At 47.0% G+C, this 17,960-nt stretch overlaps 1 protein-coding gene across 1 annotated transcript; it reads right to left on the bottom strand.

The window, feature by feature from the left end:
- Positions 1 to 67: 67 nt before the first annotated feature.
- Positions 68 to 15,280, bottom strand: LPCAT3 (lysophosphatidylcholine acyltransferase 3). The gene is made up of 13 exons (XM_054188260.1): positions 15,094 to 15,280; positions 5,903 to 6,010; positions 5,677 to 5,783; positions 5,430 to 5,523; positions 5,292 to 5,329; positions 4,040 to 4,218; positions 3,518 to 3,626; positions 2,718 to 2,804; positions 2,235 to 2,401; positions 1,463 to 1,610; positions 774 to 932; positions 528 to 654; positions 68 to 395 (listed from the first exon to the last, which is right to left on the bottom strand). Exons 1-12 carry the CDS (start codon positions 15,188 to 15,190, stop codon positions 538 to 540), a joined length of 1,410 nt encoding a protein of 469 aa, XP_054044235.1. The 5' UTR covers positions 15,191 to 15,280; the 3' UTR covers positions 68 to 395; positions 528 to 537.
- Positions 15,281 to 17,960: the final 2,680 nt, after the last annotated feature.

Consider the following 17,960-nt stretch of genomic DNA (forward strand, 5'->3'; position numbering starts at 1 on the left):
TCGGTGGTGTGCAACAGTTCGCACGCCCACACCGAGGCACCCAAGAGGAAAGGAGCTGAAGCCAATATGAAAAAGACCAGGAGCAATTTTTATCTCGGATGACAAACGTAGAAAAGTCAGAAGGTGGCTCCAATCGAGTTTTACAATCGTCTGATATCAGCAGAGAGACACGAGTGTCCACCGGAGGGCGGCAGAGAGATAAGGCAACATACAGAAGGTGGAGGATCTGGAAGGAGGCTTACTCCGTTCCCCTCCTTTTGGGTCTCTGGCCCTGGGCTTTCTCTATCCCCCTCCTCGCGTTGAAAAAAGTAATACTTCAACACAGCAGACTTGGCAGGTGATGCTTTGCTTCCGGAGTGCTAAATTGACTCCTAAAAATGCACAGGTGGTACAATCTGAAAAAGAGAAAAGTGCTGGGTTTGTTTTGGATGTTTTCATGTTTGCCTTTCACCTTGGGATGTAACCTTGCTGTCCCACTTCACCTCCCGCTCCAAGTGCGGGATTCTCTCCACATAGTACAGCCTTACCTTTTGGCTATTATTCTGCTTTTTTTAGCTTTTCTTTTCGTGGCACAATTAATCTGCGAATGTAAGGCAACACTAATAATAAGGTGAAGAACAACACATGGCCGAAGAAATAAATAGACCTGTACACCTGTAAAGAGAGAGGTGGGGTTAGGGATCAACAAGCAGCTTTGAGCCAAGAACGTTTGAGAGAAGACGGAGGGGAAAAGGGCTGGTTGCGTGGGTTGTCTGGTTGTAGCTACTAAATACCTTCATCCATTTGTCCCAGGTGAAAAGGCAAAACGGCACCAGAGAGTAACCCATGAACAGCCAGTGGTTAGCCTGCTGCAGCACGTAGAAGATGGGCTTCAAGACAGTGATGGAGGCCAAAGTGCTCAGGGGAGGACTGTCCCGAACAAGGTTTATGACCTAATTTAATGAAAAAACAGAATCCTCCTCAGTTGGTTGTCCTCTGGCTATATGTGCAAACTCTGGGGCCAAAGTATCTATCCAGCTGCGTAAAATGAATTTTAGTAAGCAGTTAGTCTAAAAAAGTAGTTAAGTACCCCATCCTGCTCAATGTTTTAATTAAGAAAAAAAAGTTTAAATATGGAATATTGTTCTGTCAGTACTGGGAGACTTAGCAGAGGCATTCAGCTCATGTGCTTGTCCTCCAGCTTCTCCAGCTGCCAAGCGTTTCATGTTGCCCTCTACTCGTATGCCAAGTTCTCCACTCCTGTCAGCTTCTGCAATACATTTAAGGCTCGCCCATGCAGAAGCCAGCAACCTACTGAACTCCTGACAACACAACGGTGTCATGTTTGAACACCAATTCCAAAGCGAGCAGCTATTTATTTTTCATATTTAATCCAAGTAAAGCTTGCAGCGTGGCCGTTTCCAGACTCCTGGGGAAAGGCTAACGCCGGCCACCCCATCCTGGTAAGTCAGACAAAGCGCACCTGTCTTTCAACGATGACTATAAGCAACTCCATCTGAAAGCACACCAGGTAGCCAGAGTGCAGCCCGTGCCAAATGGCCAGGAAGAACAGGGACAGTGCCTGTGACAGCAGTTTGTTACCCAGGAACTTCAGACGCTTGAAGATGTAGCTAGAGCAGAAAAGAAACAAACTAAGTGCTTCTAGTTTATTTGTCTGTCCTCCCATCTCTCCACATCAAGAGGTGCAGGGCCCAGGGACCATAAGCCTTTGCGTACCCCTGTGGTGACAAACATCTCCCCATACCAGGTACCTCAGCCCTTGTCTTAAGTCCCAGCTAACTGGGAGAAGTGTCTCATCCAACAATGAGAAACGAAGGGACTTTAGAGCTCAGTTGTGTGTCCCAGCAAGCGCTGAACCAAAACCTGTCTGAGTCACTGCACAGGGAGCATCGGGAGGCGTGATGTGGGGACCAGCTGATGGAGCAGTTCTGCGGCTGTTGGACCAGGCAGGCCAAAGGGCTCACTCTAGTCCCGTTCTAGCTTCTGCCTTCCTGCTGCCATCAACTGCTTGCCTGTATTAATGAATGGCCCTTTTAGATTGAATTAAAACATCTGTCTAACCCAGCAGCCTGTTTCAAATGGGACGGCAACAAAACATGGAAGAAAGAAAGAGTGTAAGAACTGAGAACTGGCAGATTGTTCCTCCAGTGCTCCCTCTCAGCCTAAGATCTTGGTTCTGTTGACACAGACGTTACTGACACGCTACGTCAGGAGGAGGATTTTGTCCTGCTCACCGGGCCACCCAGGCATTGGTGTTGATGTTGAAAGAAGCAATGGTCCCTTGGAACAAAGGTGTTGTCTCATACAGCCAGACCTTCATGTTGGCACAGGCATCCCACAAAGGCTTTCCACTCTCGTCCTTCCCATTGTACCCCAGACCAACAAGGATGCAGACACCTTCCTATGGAAGAAGATTCACGAGAAAGATGAGAGGAAAACATTGCCCCTTTTTCTTTTTTTGGAAAATGGGGAGATGGGGAAGGTCTGACTGCATTGAGTGGAAAGCACCACTGCAGGTGGAAAAAATGGATTAAAAACTGTCTGCTTTTTAATTGGCTAGCCTTTGCTAACTTAAAGCAAACTCAATTGACCTGCACTGATCTCCAGAAATTTGGATTACTTCCATTTAGCGCTACGTCCAAGAGCATGTTAAGTAGCTGCAAAGGTTCTACCTTCGTTCATTTGTCTTTGGTTTCTAGAATGACATCTAGACTCACCGTAACAAGCCAGCAGGTTACGTATTTGTAGAGTATAATTTTTCCCCAGATCAACATGTAACCACAACGGAACCAGAAAGGCTTCTCCTGCAGAGATAAGAGTGAAATACAATAAAAATGAAAAACAGAGTTGAGTGGCAATAATGAGACAAGGTAGATGAGATCTCATCACTGTCTTCTGTTTTAATCTGATGTATGTGTGGAGACTCCTACAGGGACTGGACTGCCAGGCTATCGGCTTATACAAAGTCACACATCATCCTCCTTCCTTTGGTAATATTTGGCTGTACTTTAATAGCTACTTTGGGAAGACCCTGGGATTAGCATAATCCTTGCGGAAGTTACACCCTCATTTATTCATACTGACACAGAAACGCTGATAATCTGCAGGTAGGAATTACTTGTCAAGAGTTTTCTAAGAACCTCAAAGATTTTGGTAAACCTTGCGAGTTACTCTAGTTCTTTGCATGTACTGGTTCAATACAAGGTCATTAAAAAGTCACAAATACACATCTGTTAGGTTTCAAAAAAACCCAGTAGCTTCTAAGATTAATTCTCTATTTGTAAAAGTTTTCATTTGGATCAATTCATCTTAACACTTTCCTGTTCTGCATCAAATGGAATCCACAGGACAGGCAGTAAAGCCAAATCAGTTGTGAAAAGGCTTATTACTAGTTGCTGACTTATTTTAAATTGAGACAAAACTAAAAAAAATATAAAATAATCCCCTCTTGTAGATCCAGCGCCCTCCAGAGAAGTGGAATTCTTCCACACCTGAGAACTGTGACATGAATACATACCATATAATCATCTGAGAGGAGGTATTCATCAGAGATGTACAGGCTTGACAAGGTATAGGTTACTAGAAACAGGAGACCCAAACTCAGGCGCTTGAGAGCAGGCACAAAACTGAGAAAGAAAAATACAAAGGTCAAAGAAAAGCCTTGGAAAGAGACCATCAAACTCATAATTTTAAAAACAGAAGTGGAGAAGAGGAGGTAGGGGAGATAGCGACAGGGATTGACCATGTTCCACTGCAGCAGATGCCTCTGTTTGGAAGGTGGGATGCCAGCATTACCAGGTTGGGACCAAGTCTGTACTAAAGATGCCAAATGGTAGTTGACGTTCATGCCCTGGAACAATGCTAGGACGTTAAGCAGAGAGTTATGAGCAGATTTTGAAAGACTGCCTTGTCTTATAAATGACTTTTGGTCACAGTACTTTAGCGTCCAGGTAAGAAGGCACTCTGCTGCAGGGAACATGTGGAGGATTCAGCGTTTCAGGATCTTAGGAAGGCAAGGAGCTAAGTGGCTTTTTATTACCTATTGGGTCTCTGGCCTGGAACGTCAGTCATCTCTCCCCTTGCCAGTTTCTGATAGTCTGTCATGGAGAACTGAGGCCCCACCATGAAGGCACCATAGAAGTAGGAGAATCCTGAGACCTCCATCAAGGTAGGAACTCCCCGGACAGCAAATCGCCGCTGCTCAGGGGTCAGGAACTCCTGCACCAAAGGGAGTGGCATTAACTTCATCCTAGGGGATCTCATACTACTTCTGGATGTTATGTTCTCAGCCTACCTCCTTAATGGTCTCAGTTCTTGCTCTCCACGTACATGGAACTTTCCAATTTGTACTTCACGTCCATTCCTCTCCTCAGCCCTCTCTATCCCCACCCCTTCTAAATAGCAACAAGATCCAATGGTTGAGATCAGTTGCACAGATCTCTATTCTGAAAAAATCTCAAAACATGGAAGGGATCTGTTGATGTGCATCCCCAAGAGCATAGTAAAAGCACTGTATCTGACCTCTACCAGTCCCTGACTGCAATCACATGTACTCTCCCGAGACCTTATCGTCCTACAATTCCTACTTCTGGATGCAAGAATTCATTGTCTTTAAATACTTGAAACTTCAGGTTAGGAAATTCCAGCTCAACCTTGTTTTCTTGCAGTCAGCTGTGACTCCATGGATGCTCCAGATTGGGTCAGGCCCCAAACAGGAGGTGGGGAATGCAGATACTGGAAGTCGGATTAAGAGACTGTAGCAAGCGTTCTGTCCTTTCCCACACACTATGATGTGTGACTTCCCTCGCTGTTTCAACTGCTCTAAAAGCAGGGCCCTAACAAATGGTAAAGGGCAACCATTCACAAGGATATGGCAAGACTAAACAAAGGAAAGGAAGATGGGAACTGAGATCCAGTGCTGATGGTCTGCAAGTTAAAGGTACACTACCCACAAGACACAGAGCATTAGGGATCGGGAATCTAAAGCAACAGATCTGGGGGAAGGAGATGGTGGGGAATTTGGAAGGGGGCAGAATAACATTCTGACATGACTGAAACAACTGTTGTCCATCTCTAATCACTCCTGTTTCTGTTCCAAATTATTTCTTTCCACTCCATTATTCTGTGCCTTCAGACACTCACAGATGCTCCCCTCTCAGCTATGGCTTTTACCAAACAATGAATACAGCTTGCTAACTCGCATCCTTTGAACTTGAGTTTCTGATCTCTAGATCACTGGAATGACATGGAAGAGGGGAGGGGGAATGAAGGAGAAATGGTGTCTTACTCACCGGATCTTTTCCCCCATCATAGTAATCGATGGCCAGACCTAGGGGTGAGAAACAATTATTTGAAGCCCTATGATGGGCTGGTTCTTCCCTGAGGCATGGCTTGCAGAGTGGAAGAGATAGGAAGGAGGTGGCACTTACCAATCAACTTGAGTGTCAAGACACAGTGTGGCATTGTCCACTTGATGTCATAATGCTCTGTGGCTGTGAAGTAATATCCAGCCATAAGGTATGTCTGAAAGAAACCATTGTTTGGGTTATTCAAACTAATTCGTCCAGCTGGTTTTGATCTGTCTCCACTTTTCCACCCACAGTTGCTACTGGGAAACACAAAACTGAACAGAGGGTTCCTTTCTACAAACCGACGCAGTAAGAAAGAGAGTTTTACCATCTGAAAGAAGAACGTGGTGAAGACGGCAGTGATTGTGCGACCCATTAGTCTCAGTATGAGGAACTGGATTAGGACACATAGCAGGGAATGAAAGAACTGCGTCCCTGCGGAGGGGGGAAAGAGAGAGAGATATGAAGTAGAAATGACATTTTCCCATTATAGGTCCTCCCAAACCGCAGCACGCCCGAGGCCAGGCGGCTCTCTCTTCCCAAACTCATCTTACCAAAATTGAAGTAAGCAATTGAGATTCCTGTGAACACATTGTATAGATGAATGAGGTAGGTCTCCCTCTGGAAGAGGAAATAGCGCTGGAACAAGGCAAAAGGATATCCTGAGTAGAGAAGGGAAAAAAAAAAAGATGAGAGTTGTAAATTAGTGTAGACAAGCATTTGTAATGGTCCATATCATAGCTTTCTTGAACATGTTATTAGGAACGTGCACTTTACATAGATACATCATGGACAAGAGGAAATGGCTTCAAACTGTGCCAGGGGAGGTTTAAATTGGATATTAGGAAAAATTTCTACACCGAAGGGGTTATCAAGCATTGGAACAGGCTGCTTAGGGAAGTGGTGGAATCATCATCCCCGGCGATATTTAAAAGACAGGTCGACATGGAGCTTAGTGACATGGTTTAGTGGTGGTTTTTGTCAGAGTTCGGTTGATGGTTGGACTTGAAGATCTGAAAGGTCCCTTTCAACCTAGACAATTCTATGATTCTAACATCACGAACGCAGTATACATCAATGGTATACATTCCCGATATTGTGCTTCCATCTCAGGAGATAGATGCCAGATGAATTACTCTGTATATTACACAGAAGAAAATACTTTAGCAAGAACATAATTATATCAAAGTTGACATTGAAGCGCAAGAAATTCCAGGACTACAGTTTGTCAATACATGAAATGGATAATGCCGAAATACATGAAACAGACTTTAGTCTCCACTTCCAAATTCTGTGACAAATACAGTGAACGTGACAAGAGGCTAGATTTAAAAAAAGAAAAAAGAGGGGGGAATTTTTTGGTTAACACTATGACGTTGTCCTAAAAAATTCAATCCCCGCTCCCACCTCAATGAGTTCTTACATGATGCTGACCAGCTTTAACCTGAGAGTTCCTCAAGCAATCACCAGTAGCATACTCTTTCTTTTCTAACTCTCCAACTTCAGATTTGCATCTGATTTGTGAACTACTGGGCACACAAAGCTGTAGCTCAAGTCCTCTGGGACTACGCATGTACTACTTCTGAAAAAATCAGTCAGAAGCATTTCATATGGAGCAGCTAAGATAAGTGGAAAGAGTTTTTTCCTTGCATTTTCTGCATGTTAGCTCTCAGTCTAATTTAGGAATGCTGCCAGATTATTCATCTGTGGCTCTAGTGAGAAGCAAACATTTGTGAAGCACTCTGGTAGTACGGTGAGAAGTGCCATACAGAAACCCACGAGTAAATTAAATTCTGCAGTCTAGGTGAGGTTCACATAGCACATAATAAACATTGCCACATATTAGGCAATAAATATATTATGTTTTAATACATATTGACACAGGAAGCATTGTCCATCTCATGAGTATGTGAAGTCTTTTCATGCAATTAGTGTTTCTAAAGGCATGTGCACCATGAGCTGAACTGGCATAGTAGGAGCAACTTTAATTCTGGAATTTCGTAACTTGATTGCTTTACTTTGCAAGCTTGTGTTTTTTTTTTATCCTGATTAAAAACAAAACAACAAAAGAAAGGAAATTAATCACATACCACAATACTGGAATCCATACTGCTTATTAGTTTAGCTGAAATCTGTAGCAGTGGATGGATTTCTGCTACTTGCACTAATGGAGCAACAGCAGCAGTAGGTAGTCATGTTTTATATGGAGCAGTAATAAAAGGTGATGAAATGCGCATTTTGCCGAGAAGTGTTTGATGGATGGAAGGTTTCCAATAAGCAAGGCCAAATCTAGTCACTACTGTGCGAGGAAATGAGGAACTCTATCGTGTTATGTAAAATACACATCGTGCAGTCTGTCAGTGCTAATAGAGTGAGGTGTGACTGGAGCCATTTTAAGGTCCTTTCCGTCCCCCCCAGATCCCTTGGGAGGCAGTCCCAGAGTTCGGGACTTTGGGGCTCCTTTCCAGATCCCCAGCGACATGCTCTACTGAGCCCAGGTGTGAACCTGCTGCTTCTACAAACCTTCCTCAGCCTCTGGCCACCCCTCTCTCGGTCTTCCCTGCCTCCTTGTTCCTGTTCCTTCCTCCTTTTGTATCTTTTTTAGCCGGTTTCCACGCCACAGGCTGCCTTCTCGGGCTGAGCAGCCGGCCAGCCCCACATACCACGGCCCTTCGCCCGCGGAGCCTGGCAACCTCACTCTTCCCTGCCACAGCAGCGGCTCCAAATTCCCCTGCAAAACGCCTTACCCAAACCACCCCTTTCCCTTCCTGCTCCCCCATGCTTTTATTTATTTTTAATAGAGCCGCCTTTTCATTAGCTGGCATGCACTTTCTGTCCCATTTGCCCCATTGCCTCCCTGAACGCCAGCTGAGGGGGGGAAAAGGGAATTGGCAAAGAGAGTTCGTCACACAGGCCCTCTGGGGATACAGAAGTAACTCAAAGAATCAGAGCAATTCACATGATTTAAAAAAAAAGAAGAGGCGGTATTGCCTACCAGCCTTATACTGAGAAACATACAGATTCTCGGATTCCTTTTTCACTTATCCATTTTCCTGCGGAATTTTAATAAACATATTAACAACTGACAACAGCTTTGTGAAATGGAAAGCGGTAGAAAAATATAAAGCGTTACCATAGGTTTAGATCAAAAGTTAAAATGCTGAGGTTCACTGTGGAAAAATGTTTCCCCCTTTAGAGCAAGGGGTAGAAAGATCAGATCAGAAATATAGGCAAAGCATAATTTATTGCTGTTCATTGACACCTATGGTTTTAAAACCACATTTTCAAGGATTTCCCATCCTCTCAAAAATCAGAACAATCTTGCAAAACATTCCCTTTTCATCGGGAAGAAAATATCTGCTTTTTGACTCCAGCCATTGCTGTAGACAGAATTAAATTATGCCTGAATACTATGATGTATCTCAAGTTTCTAAAAGCCAGAAATTTTATCTATTTTCTCCCATCCCCAACTAGTGTTCCTACTCTTTAAAGACCTGTCTCACTTGTCACACGTACTCCTTTTTAGCTCTACACAGGAGACCGTATCGTGGCTTGGGCAACGCTGCTCTGAAGGAGAAATAATTATGAGCCCTTGCAAATACAGAGCTACTAGTATGTATGTTTTTAGAAAGCCACACATTTAAATCCCGGTCTTGTACTACGTGGGTGCTGTTCCAGTTCGAAAGTCGCAACGTCAGCCTAAATTCTTCTGATATCCAGAGCAGCTCCGGTACTCTGGACTGCAATTTAGTTCCAGTTTTGCCGCAAGGTAGTTTCCTCAGTTTTACAGCTGGGCCAGTTCCACGCCACAGACAGAAACTTTAACCCCCAAACGGCAGTGGACACGGAATGCCAGCGGCCATTCTGCTGAGGCCTGTGCATTCTTCAACACCCATAAAATACCTATTCAATAACGAGCTATTCCTACAGATGACAACGGCGGTACTCCCACCTCACCCGGGTGTTCTTGAAGGAGCCTGAATCAGCGCAACAAAAAGCCGGGGAGCAGTTTTGGAAGCACACCTGGCCGTCACGTTCGGATATGTCAGCCCTGCTTTGCTTTCGCCATTGGGAAATGGCAGGGCTGGAGTTCCCGGCTCCTTGCTGCCGAGGGACGGGAGCTCCCCGGTCTGACAAACTCCGCTTTCACAGCTCCCTCGGGCAGAGCGGACCCCGGCGGGAAACCAGCTGTAATAACTCTGGGAGAAAACAGAAGGTGACCTCCTGATCCTACAATTCTTGACCTCCAATTCTCCTTCTCCATGCACCATGGAGTCAAAAGGCAGTTTGCACGCAGAGTTGATTTTTTGCCTCTAGATAGACCTTCTATAGGAGGGAATTAGCAATTGATATAAAAGGGACAAATTAGCCAAGACATGCTGCTGCTGATAAATTCCTCCTTCCCCCCCCCCCCCCTTCAGAGGAATATGAGGACGATCTCTGGTTAAGAGAACCCCAGCGCTGGAAGGAAAGGACAAAGCCAGCTTCTTCGCCACAGCCATTTGGGAGGGTAACTGCACGGCGCCCAGGTTGTCCACCGATAGAAGAATCTAATTGAGCAAAAGAAGTAAATGATCAAGAAGCTGGATTAGGCAGAAGGAAAAGCAAATTCCAAGCAAAAATAGTGCTGTCAAGTTTGCTGCCTTCTGGAATGGGTGATTAAGATACCTGTCTTTTTCCAGCGATAAAGCTGCAAATAAGAACACCAGAAACATTCTTTTCATCTCTGCTCCCTTTATTTCCCCTTCGTTTCATCTTCAAGACAGCAGATCAGACTATTTTTCCCCTTCTCCCTTTTGCTGATGAGCTAACTCCACCTTTGTTAACATCCAGCAGATCGATTGTCTCTGTTTTTTCTCATTAGAATGCTAAAACTGAAACGAAGGGGACAACAGGAAAAAGACATGTTAAAATAAAAGCCTTACCTAATATTCTGACTTCAAAGATATTCTCTTTTTCTGTCTATAATACTGCAAAAGTCCCACACCTTGTTGAACACTGGGTGCATATATATGAGTATTTTAATTCAGCCCAGGAGTGTACTTTTGAAGTCCACTTACGGCGCTTTAGCTTACATAGCAGAACTGTCTCAAAGCATGTGAAGAGGACTCTCTTCCGACGAAACTGAACTGAAAATGCACTCCAATGGGTGCTCAGTCTTTATGACTGGACTGAAGCCAATGCAAAGCAAATGCCCCAAACCCACACAGCTAGGACATCAGGTACCGCACACAAACTAGTCAGCTCTACAGGTCTGCTCCTACTGTGACATTTTATTTGCTAATGTAGGCACAGTCAGTGTGTAGCATCACGCAACTCTCTCTTTTATTTATTATTATTTAAGGAACGAGATGTATTTGAAGTTGGGAGTTTAAAAAAGGCAGCTCTGTGAAAAAAGTGCTCTGTGACAGGGCTGGTTTTAGCACCTTGTGATAGGATGGTGCTGCCTCTTACAACTTCTCCCATCTCTTACCCATTTGAACCAGTTGTTTGCCTCCCCTTCAGCAAGGTTCTTGCTTGGCCGACCAGCTGGGCACTTGATTTGGGATAACTCATCAGCTATGGGTGACCACAGGCAGAATTTCACTGAGCCTAAAATTCTACAAGACGCAGAGAACGGGAATAAGCCGAGGACGTAAAACAAATTGTTGAGAGGTAGGAGAGGAGGAGATAAGACCACTTGCAAGCAAAGCAGATGGTTTCTGGCACCTATTCAGTAGGAATGTGTTGATTTCTGCAGGTCACTGCTCTGTCTGTAGATGAGGGAACACTTCCACAGTGCTTTTCCTGGCAGTTCTGGGCAGATCAGCAGGGCCACTTCTGGCTCAGGGCTCTAAACAGCATGTTGGCCCCCCTCCATGTTATGCAGCAGAACATGTCAGGCAGCTTGCAAGCCACTGTGTAACAGTATGGCCAGATAAACGCCTTTAATTCTTTGGGATCATACAGCCACACAAGAAGTAAGATCAAGATAAAGTTTTAAATGCAGTGTCATGAGGCCTTCTGTATCCTCACATACGGTTTGAGCAGTGACAGCAGGAGAGAAATCTGTCTCCTCTCACGGGAGGACAGGAGAAGGAGCACTTTTCTCTCCTTCGCACCGCTGGAGGGGCTCCCTCCCGTTCTCCTCCGAGAGGCGAGGAAGCATAGGTTCAGGCTGCTTACTCTGCCAAATGGCAAGTAACTCTGTTGGTACGGAGCTGAAAGCATTGGTGTCTTCCAAGCTGACCTAAAGACAGAGTTTCTCCTGGGGGAACATGCGGCCCTGGACCTCCTGAAGAATGGAAAGTAGAATCTTTGCAAGAGAGAGAATGCAAATGTCTCAAAAGACATTTTCATATGATTGACAGGCATTAGCGTACTAGACATACCAAATTTTTTTTAAATGACAGGGTCCAGAACTATGCTTTAAGTATTACTGCTGTTGATAATACCGCCAAATTGCAGCCTAATTTCTTCAAAAGTTGTTTATGTAAATCTTCACATACAGGAAGTCTGAAGTTAGTTTTTAATCTTGTGCAATCTGAATAATGGACTCTATTTGTATGCTCTGCTTCAAAATTGCAGGATGTATAAAAGGTGTCTCTGATTTAAATACAAAACTGTGACTAAAAACCCCATCATGTACTCAGCAGCATGCTGTTAAATTCTTCACTCCTTCACTGAGAAAATGTGGTGCTCTTTAGGACTACTCCAATTTCTGTTCTTGGTTGCTCTTCCTTCCTCTTTCTCTCGTTCTCCCCTGTACTTAGTTTGGTTTTTTTTTTTTTTTTCAGTAGTCAATTTTTTCAGGAGTCATTTTTTTTCATTTTAACAGTTTAAAGTGACCTGGCTTGGTTATTTCAGATCATGACCAAGTGAACACTCTTATTCAAAATCAAGAGAGTCCATTCAGGCTATTTTTTCAACAATAATTCATCTTTCTCCAGAAATTAATGTAAGAAGTTAAAAAGCCCTTTGCGATTCTTCCTTTTTCAAAAGGTTATTTTTACTAGTTTCTGGTGATCTCCTGAACACTGAGACCCTAGAAACAGCTGTCGCAGCAGAACTGCACAGTGTAGATGGTGAACTGCATCACAGAGGGAGAAATAAGCAACAGCTTTTTAATCCATCTTTGGAACAGAAGACTGCGCTTCATCCTCGGCGTCGTGTTCTGAAACAATTCAGCAGTATTAGCTGCAGCCAACAAAAATAATTTTCTTCCTGAATCTATGCAAACACCTGAAACTGAGGAAGTGAAGGAAAAGCCATACCTTACCTGTCCTAATGCCATTCCAGCTTCTGGAAATGCCTTTCATTTATACCCCATGCCATCCTATCAAGTGGTCATCAGCACTAGTTGCATTACTAACAAGCTCAAGGCTTTTAGTCACATTAAAAGGACTACAAGCTAAGCTGCAATTAAATGAAAATTTCTTTTCACATTAGTGCCAGGTTAAGGAACTCTTCTCACTCTACTCTCATGTTGCTCAGAGTGGTGCTTGTCGCTTCCTTTTAATGCAATGGTATAATGCTTTACTACCCGTCTATTAAGCAGGAAAGCTGGAGTCAATCCTCTCTGCCCAAGTGGTTCAATCTACATGATGTGCAAGAGTACCAAACTAGAGGCGAGGTTGTTTTGCATGCCTTTAAGCCTTCCGTCTGAAGTTATGCCTTCAATTGCATGTAATTAAGAGATACGGAGCAAGGGAGAAAGGACAAGGAAAGGTGCAGCTCTAGCCTCCCGGTTTGGTATACATTTCAGGTATGCAGGGGAAAGATGTGAGTGGCCTCCCAGACTTTTAATAGAAATGGTAAAGATCCATTAAGACTTTATGCAAAGTAGACAGAGGCCTACATCAGGAAGGGACACTGTGCCGTCTCAGTTGCTTTGTGTCAACACTGTTCGTGGGACATTTGTAACAACACGCATGAATCTCGGACTTAATGAATCTCCTGACTGCAGTGGGCACTTCTTCTTACCATTAAGATGATAATTATCTGCGGTTCCTTTCAAAGTAGTAAGTGGTTTTGCTCACCCATGGGACATCAAGCAGGAAACAGCCTTCCAGTGTCGAGTTCTAGCGTATGGATAGTAAGAGGGAACCCTGAGAGTATGTTCAAGGTGCCTTCTGCAAAGGCATCACACCACTCTGTGTGTCTGCCTCCACACACGCTCTCTAACGCCTTTTCTGCATCAGCACTTGTTAGACTAGTCCCTTGGCTGGTTGACTGACCTGGTAGTAAACTATCTGCTTTTTCTGGTTTAGGTTTCTGCCAGGCAAGTAAATTCAATCAGATCACAATTAAAGTACCAGAGACAGACGTGGGAGAAAGGAAAGCAGGACTTTTCCCGTTCAGCTCTGGGGAGCTGCTAGATTAATTCACGCTGACTTATGTGCGTGTCCCGTATATGTTTCCTATTATTTTTTTCATTACATAAGAAGTTTGGTTTAACTAACTTCTAAGTTAAGTTCAAAATGATAGTCAGTTCAATCCCCTATATTTACCTTTGACATGAAGAATGTTTTGGTTCAGTTTGACCTTATACATCGTAGATTAAACAGGACAGAAACCAGTCTGGTCCAGACCACAGCTATGAAGTGACACAACTTTTCTTGTATCCCTTTTTAAAAATTAGGCTTCTAGTTAGCCAAAGGAACTTTATTTTGACAGATGACACAGTAGCAGCTGTACCCTTTCAAAAATACTTTTCGGTTCATTCCTTTCTGCTAGGTGACTACACCACCGAAAGCTTTCAAAGCCCAAAGTTTCATTGTGCATCTGCACACATTTATGCAGACAGCATGTGTACATACATTTGAATTAATGTTTTGGGAGCTATAACCTCCCCCTCAATTATTAGCCCACATCGTAGCCCTAGCCCTGCCTTAACCATTTTACATGCGACTTAACTATCTCATGTTGAGATAAGCATAAGAAGCCTGTGTTTTGCAACATGCCTCGCGCTGCAGGTGGAGCGCACCACAACATCCCAGGTCTTCTGGCCACTGAGCTCACAGGCTTCGCTCACCCTACCTGGTAGTCCCCGTGATGGCACGCCACTCCCACATAGCTCCGTGATTGCTGCCGACGCTAAAAACGTCCCTTGGCAGAGACAGATGCCGCTTGGATGGGGCAACATCTCAGAGGGGTTGTGGAGATTCCAAAGCGTGCACCCCTCCGGACACCTGCTCCTAGGGAATGCCGTGGCAAAGGCAGCGGGGCCATTCCCAACCAAACTTCTTGTGCCCAAACCACCTCTCAAGAAACAGACCTGAACGGGACCCGTTCCTCACCACGGCCACTAGCTCCGCAGGTCTCCACGCCCAGGCTCTCCCCGCCGCCCCGGAGGCAGCCGGCTGGCACCGAGCCCCCACCTCCCTGCGGGGACACCCACCGGCTGTCCCGCCCCGCTCCACTGGGAGAGCCGGAGGGTCGCCCAGGTCTCCCGCCCCGACAGCTCCCTGCGAGGCAGGTCCCAAGCTCCCGGGCACAGGCCACCCTCCGCCGCCCGGGCCGGGCCGGGGCGTTCTGGGGCGGGGCCGGTATCGGCGGGGGGCTCGCCCGCCGGTTCCGCGCCCACACGTGGCCTGGCACGGCAGGACTGACACAGGTGCAGCTCCCCACCGGCAAGGCGCTGCCCGGCCCCGGCACGGCCCGCTGGCGGAGCGGCTGGGTCGCCCGGCCCCACAGAGGGCGGTGCGTCCTGCCCGGGGCGCCAGACCCGTCACCCCCCAGCGCCGCGCCTTCCGCCCTCCCTTACCCATCAGGATGGACACGATGAGGCGCAGCGCCTGCTCCGACGAGCCCAGGGCCTCGGCCACCTGGGCCAGGCCCCAGCCGGACCCCGCCATCGCCATCTTCTCCCCCGGCCGCCCTCGCCGGCCGGTCGCTCCTCGAACCCGGCAGCGGCACCAGCCACCACGGCCCCCGCACGCCTCGCGGCCCCCTCCGCACCCATTGGCTGCGACCGGGCAGGCCACGCCCCCTCGGCGCCTCCGATTGGACAGCCGGTGGCAGCGGGGCAGGGCCCTGCTCTCACTAAGGCAAAGGTTACCCCGCGAGTGGGCGGTGCCGCGGGGCTGCCCCCCGCCGCCCGATGATTGGAGGAACCGCTTCCCGGGGGCGGGGCTACATCAGGGCGGGGCCAGGCAGGCGAGGCGGAGCCCGCCTCCCCATTGGCTGTGGCGGGACAGGAGAGAGCCGGGCAGGGAGGGGTAGGGGATGGGGCGGGGTCGGGGTTATTCGCGGGCAGGAGGCGCGCGGGGAGGGTGGCGCGGGTCCAACGGTCATGCGAGCCGGGCAGGGCCCGGGCCCGGCTCTGGCTTTCGCGTTGGCTTTGGGTCCGGGCCTCGGCCTCGCCGTCAGCCTCGGCGTGGGGCACTGCTGTGCTGGCTGGGGACAAGGCACTCTCCCGAGCCTTCTCGGTGGCTCCTGGAGGACAGACAGTGGCTGCCTGGCTCTGGTGGCCCAGAGGGACCTGTACCAGGCCTTACAGCAGCACACGTCCCTGCAGCTCCCAGCTCTTTGTAGTCACTGGCCAGCTCTGCCTCCACGGCCTCCTTGTAACTCACCTGTTGGAGGGCTTTCTGCCAGGTGTGTCCCTTCATGCAGGCATCCATGAGCGCACCCTAAGTTCTCCTCCTTAGCAAAAGCTTCAGGCGCAATGGGTGCGATCCTCTTTCTTCCCCCTTGCTTGCATTACGGTTTTCCTGCTGTGTCATTTCGGGTGGGCGGTATTGCCCAAACTTAGCTGGAGGGGCAAACGCACTCGCACAGAGGTTTATATGCAAAGGGACTTCTGGAGGTCTCTGGTCCAAACCCCTGCTTCACAAGCAGGACTTCAAAGGTGGATCAAGTTGCTCAAGGCATTGCCCGGGCGATTTTTATACTTTTTCAAGGATGGAGAGCTCCCAGCCTTCCTGGGCACCTAAGCCAGTGCTGAATCATGCCTTGCGGGAAGTATTTTTATCCTGATTATACTCTGAATTGCCTCTGTTGCAAGTTATGCCCATTGCCTCTTGTCCTGGCAAGGGTCTGACTCCATCCTCTTTATAACCACCCTTTAGGCAGTAGGACCTATTAGATACCATTCTTTGTCAAATCTGACTGGGAGAGGGACTGACAGGCAACATGCCCACGGAGACTTCATTTACTTAGAACAGGCTAAAAACCTTGCCGCCACTCCCTTGCCCTTCTCTTTTCCAGGCTAAACAAATCCAGATTCCTCAGTATCAGCGCCCCAGTCCCCTATCCAGTGGTCCTGCTCTGGGCTCTTTCCAGTTTATTCGCACCTCTCTCGTACTGGGGAACCCATAATGGACACAGCATACCAAACACAACTTTATCAGTGCAATGCAGAGGGAAATAATCGCTCCTCTCCACCCATAGTTGACTATGCTGTTATTCGTGCCACCCAGCGTGCTGTTAGCTTTCACTGCTACAAGGGTGCATCATGGGCCAAGGTGCCATGATCCCCAGGATCTTTTCTGCAGAGCTGCTCCTAAGCCCGTTGTCTCCCAGTCTGTGCTGGTCCATAGGATTACTCCGACTTAGGTGCAGCTCTGACCGTGAGGTTATGGTGTGGCTGTGGGGTGGGCTCACCTCCTGAGCACTGGCCTTGGTGGGCGTGGGTTTAACTTTCAGTGATGCGGTTTTTTCTCCTGACTTCATTTCCCTGCCCCATAGTGGCAAAGACACAGATCCAGAGGAGGAAGAGGAAATAGTCTCAAAAGAGCAAATTTCCCTGCACATTGGGCAGTGCAGCAGAAGACAGAGAGAGTGCAGAGAGTAGAATAGATAAGGAATGAAAAAAGAATGAAGGAATGGCTTGACAGAAACCTCACAAAGTTCACAAAAGCAAATGCAGGCGACAACGTGTGGCTTAACTTGGGGCTAGGGAAGAATTGAGCCAGAGTAATTTCAGAGGTCCTCAGTGAAGCAGTGAGAATCAACGGCCTCAAGCTGCCACAAAGGCAATTTCAATTGGACCAAAGAGTGCTTCACCATGGAAACAGGTGCTTAAGAGAGGCTGGGGAATCTTCAGCCTTGGACATCATCAGAAGATGCCTGGACAAGGCCCCAAGGCTCAGAGAACATGAGAAAAATGAAAATGAAGAGTAAGCAGTGCGGTAAAGAAGTGCTTGAAGAAAGGGAGATCTTGGCCTTGACCTCCACAAGTCTCTTGAAGGCAGTGTAAGGTACAGAGTGGCAGACCAAGATGGTCAGTAGGGGTTTAAAAACCCTCCTGGATAGCTGAGTCCATGAGGTTAGACTTTACAAATAGGTTATTGTATTTGTTCACCCTCACTGGTCGCTGTTTGCCAAACTTTTCGCAAAGTCCAAGGACTGACTGAATATCCATCTGTCATTGCCATGTTTAATTGGGTGTTTATGGTGTTTAGGCCAGTTTCAAAGAATCATAGAATCACGGAATGGTTTGGGTTGGAAGGGAACCTTAAAGGTCATCTAGTTCCAACCCCCCCTGCCATGGGCAGGGACACCTCCCACGAGTATGTGAGCATGCCGACTCTCTGTCCTCCCCCCAGTCACATTTGACAAGGAAGGGGCATTTCAAACTTCTAAATTTGTAGAAGCTTCATGAAAATGGAGAGGCAGATCGGAGAGAGA

This window comes from Rissa tridactyla, chromosome 1 (genome assembly GCF_028500815.1).
Source record: "Rissa tridactyla isolate bRisTri1 chromosome 1, bRisTri1.patW.cur.20221130, whole genome shotgun sequence".
NCBI lineage: Eukaryota > Metazoa > Chordata > Aves > Charadriiformes > Laridae > Rissa > Rissa tridactyla.

What these genes read in the sequence shown, in the direction of transcription:
- LPCAT3 (XM_054188260.1), bottom strand. Translation starts at nt 15,190, where the DNA reads ATGGCGATGGCGGGGTCCGGCTGGGGCCTGGCCCAGGTGGCCGAGGCC. An exon ending in TCCTCTCAGATGATTATATG is followed by an intron (nt 2,805 to 3,517) that starts GTATGTATTCAT and finishes TTATCTCTGCAG; the next exon opens with GAGAAGCCTTTCTGGTTCCG. An exon ending in TAACCTGCTGGCTTGTTACG is followed by an intron (nt 2,402 to 2,717) that starts GTGAGTCTAGAT and finishes CTTCTTCCATAG; the next exon opens with GAAGGTGTCTGCATCCTTGT.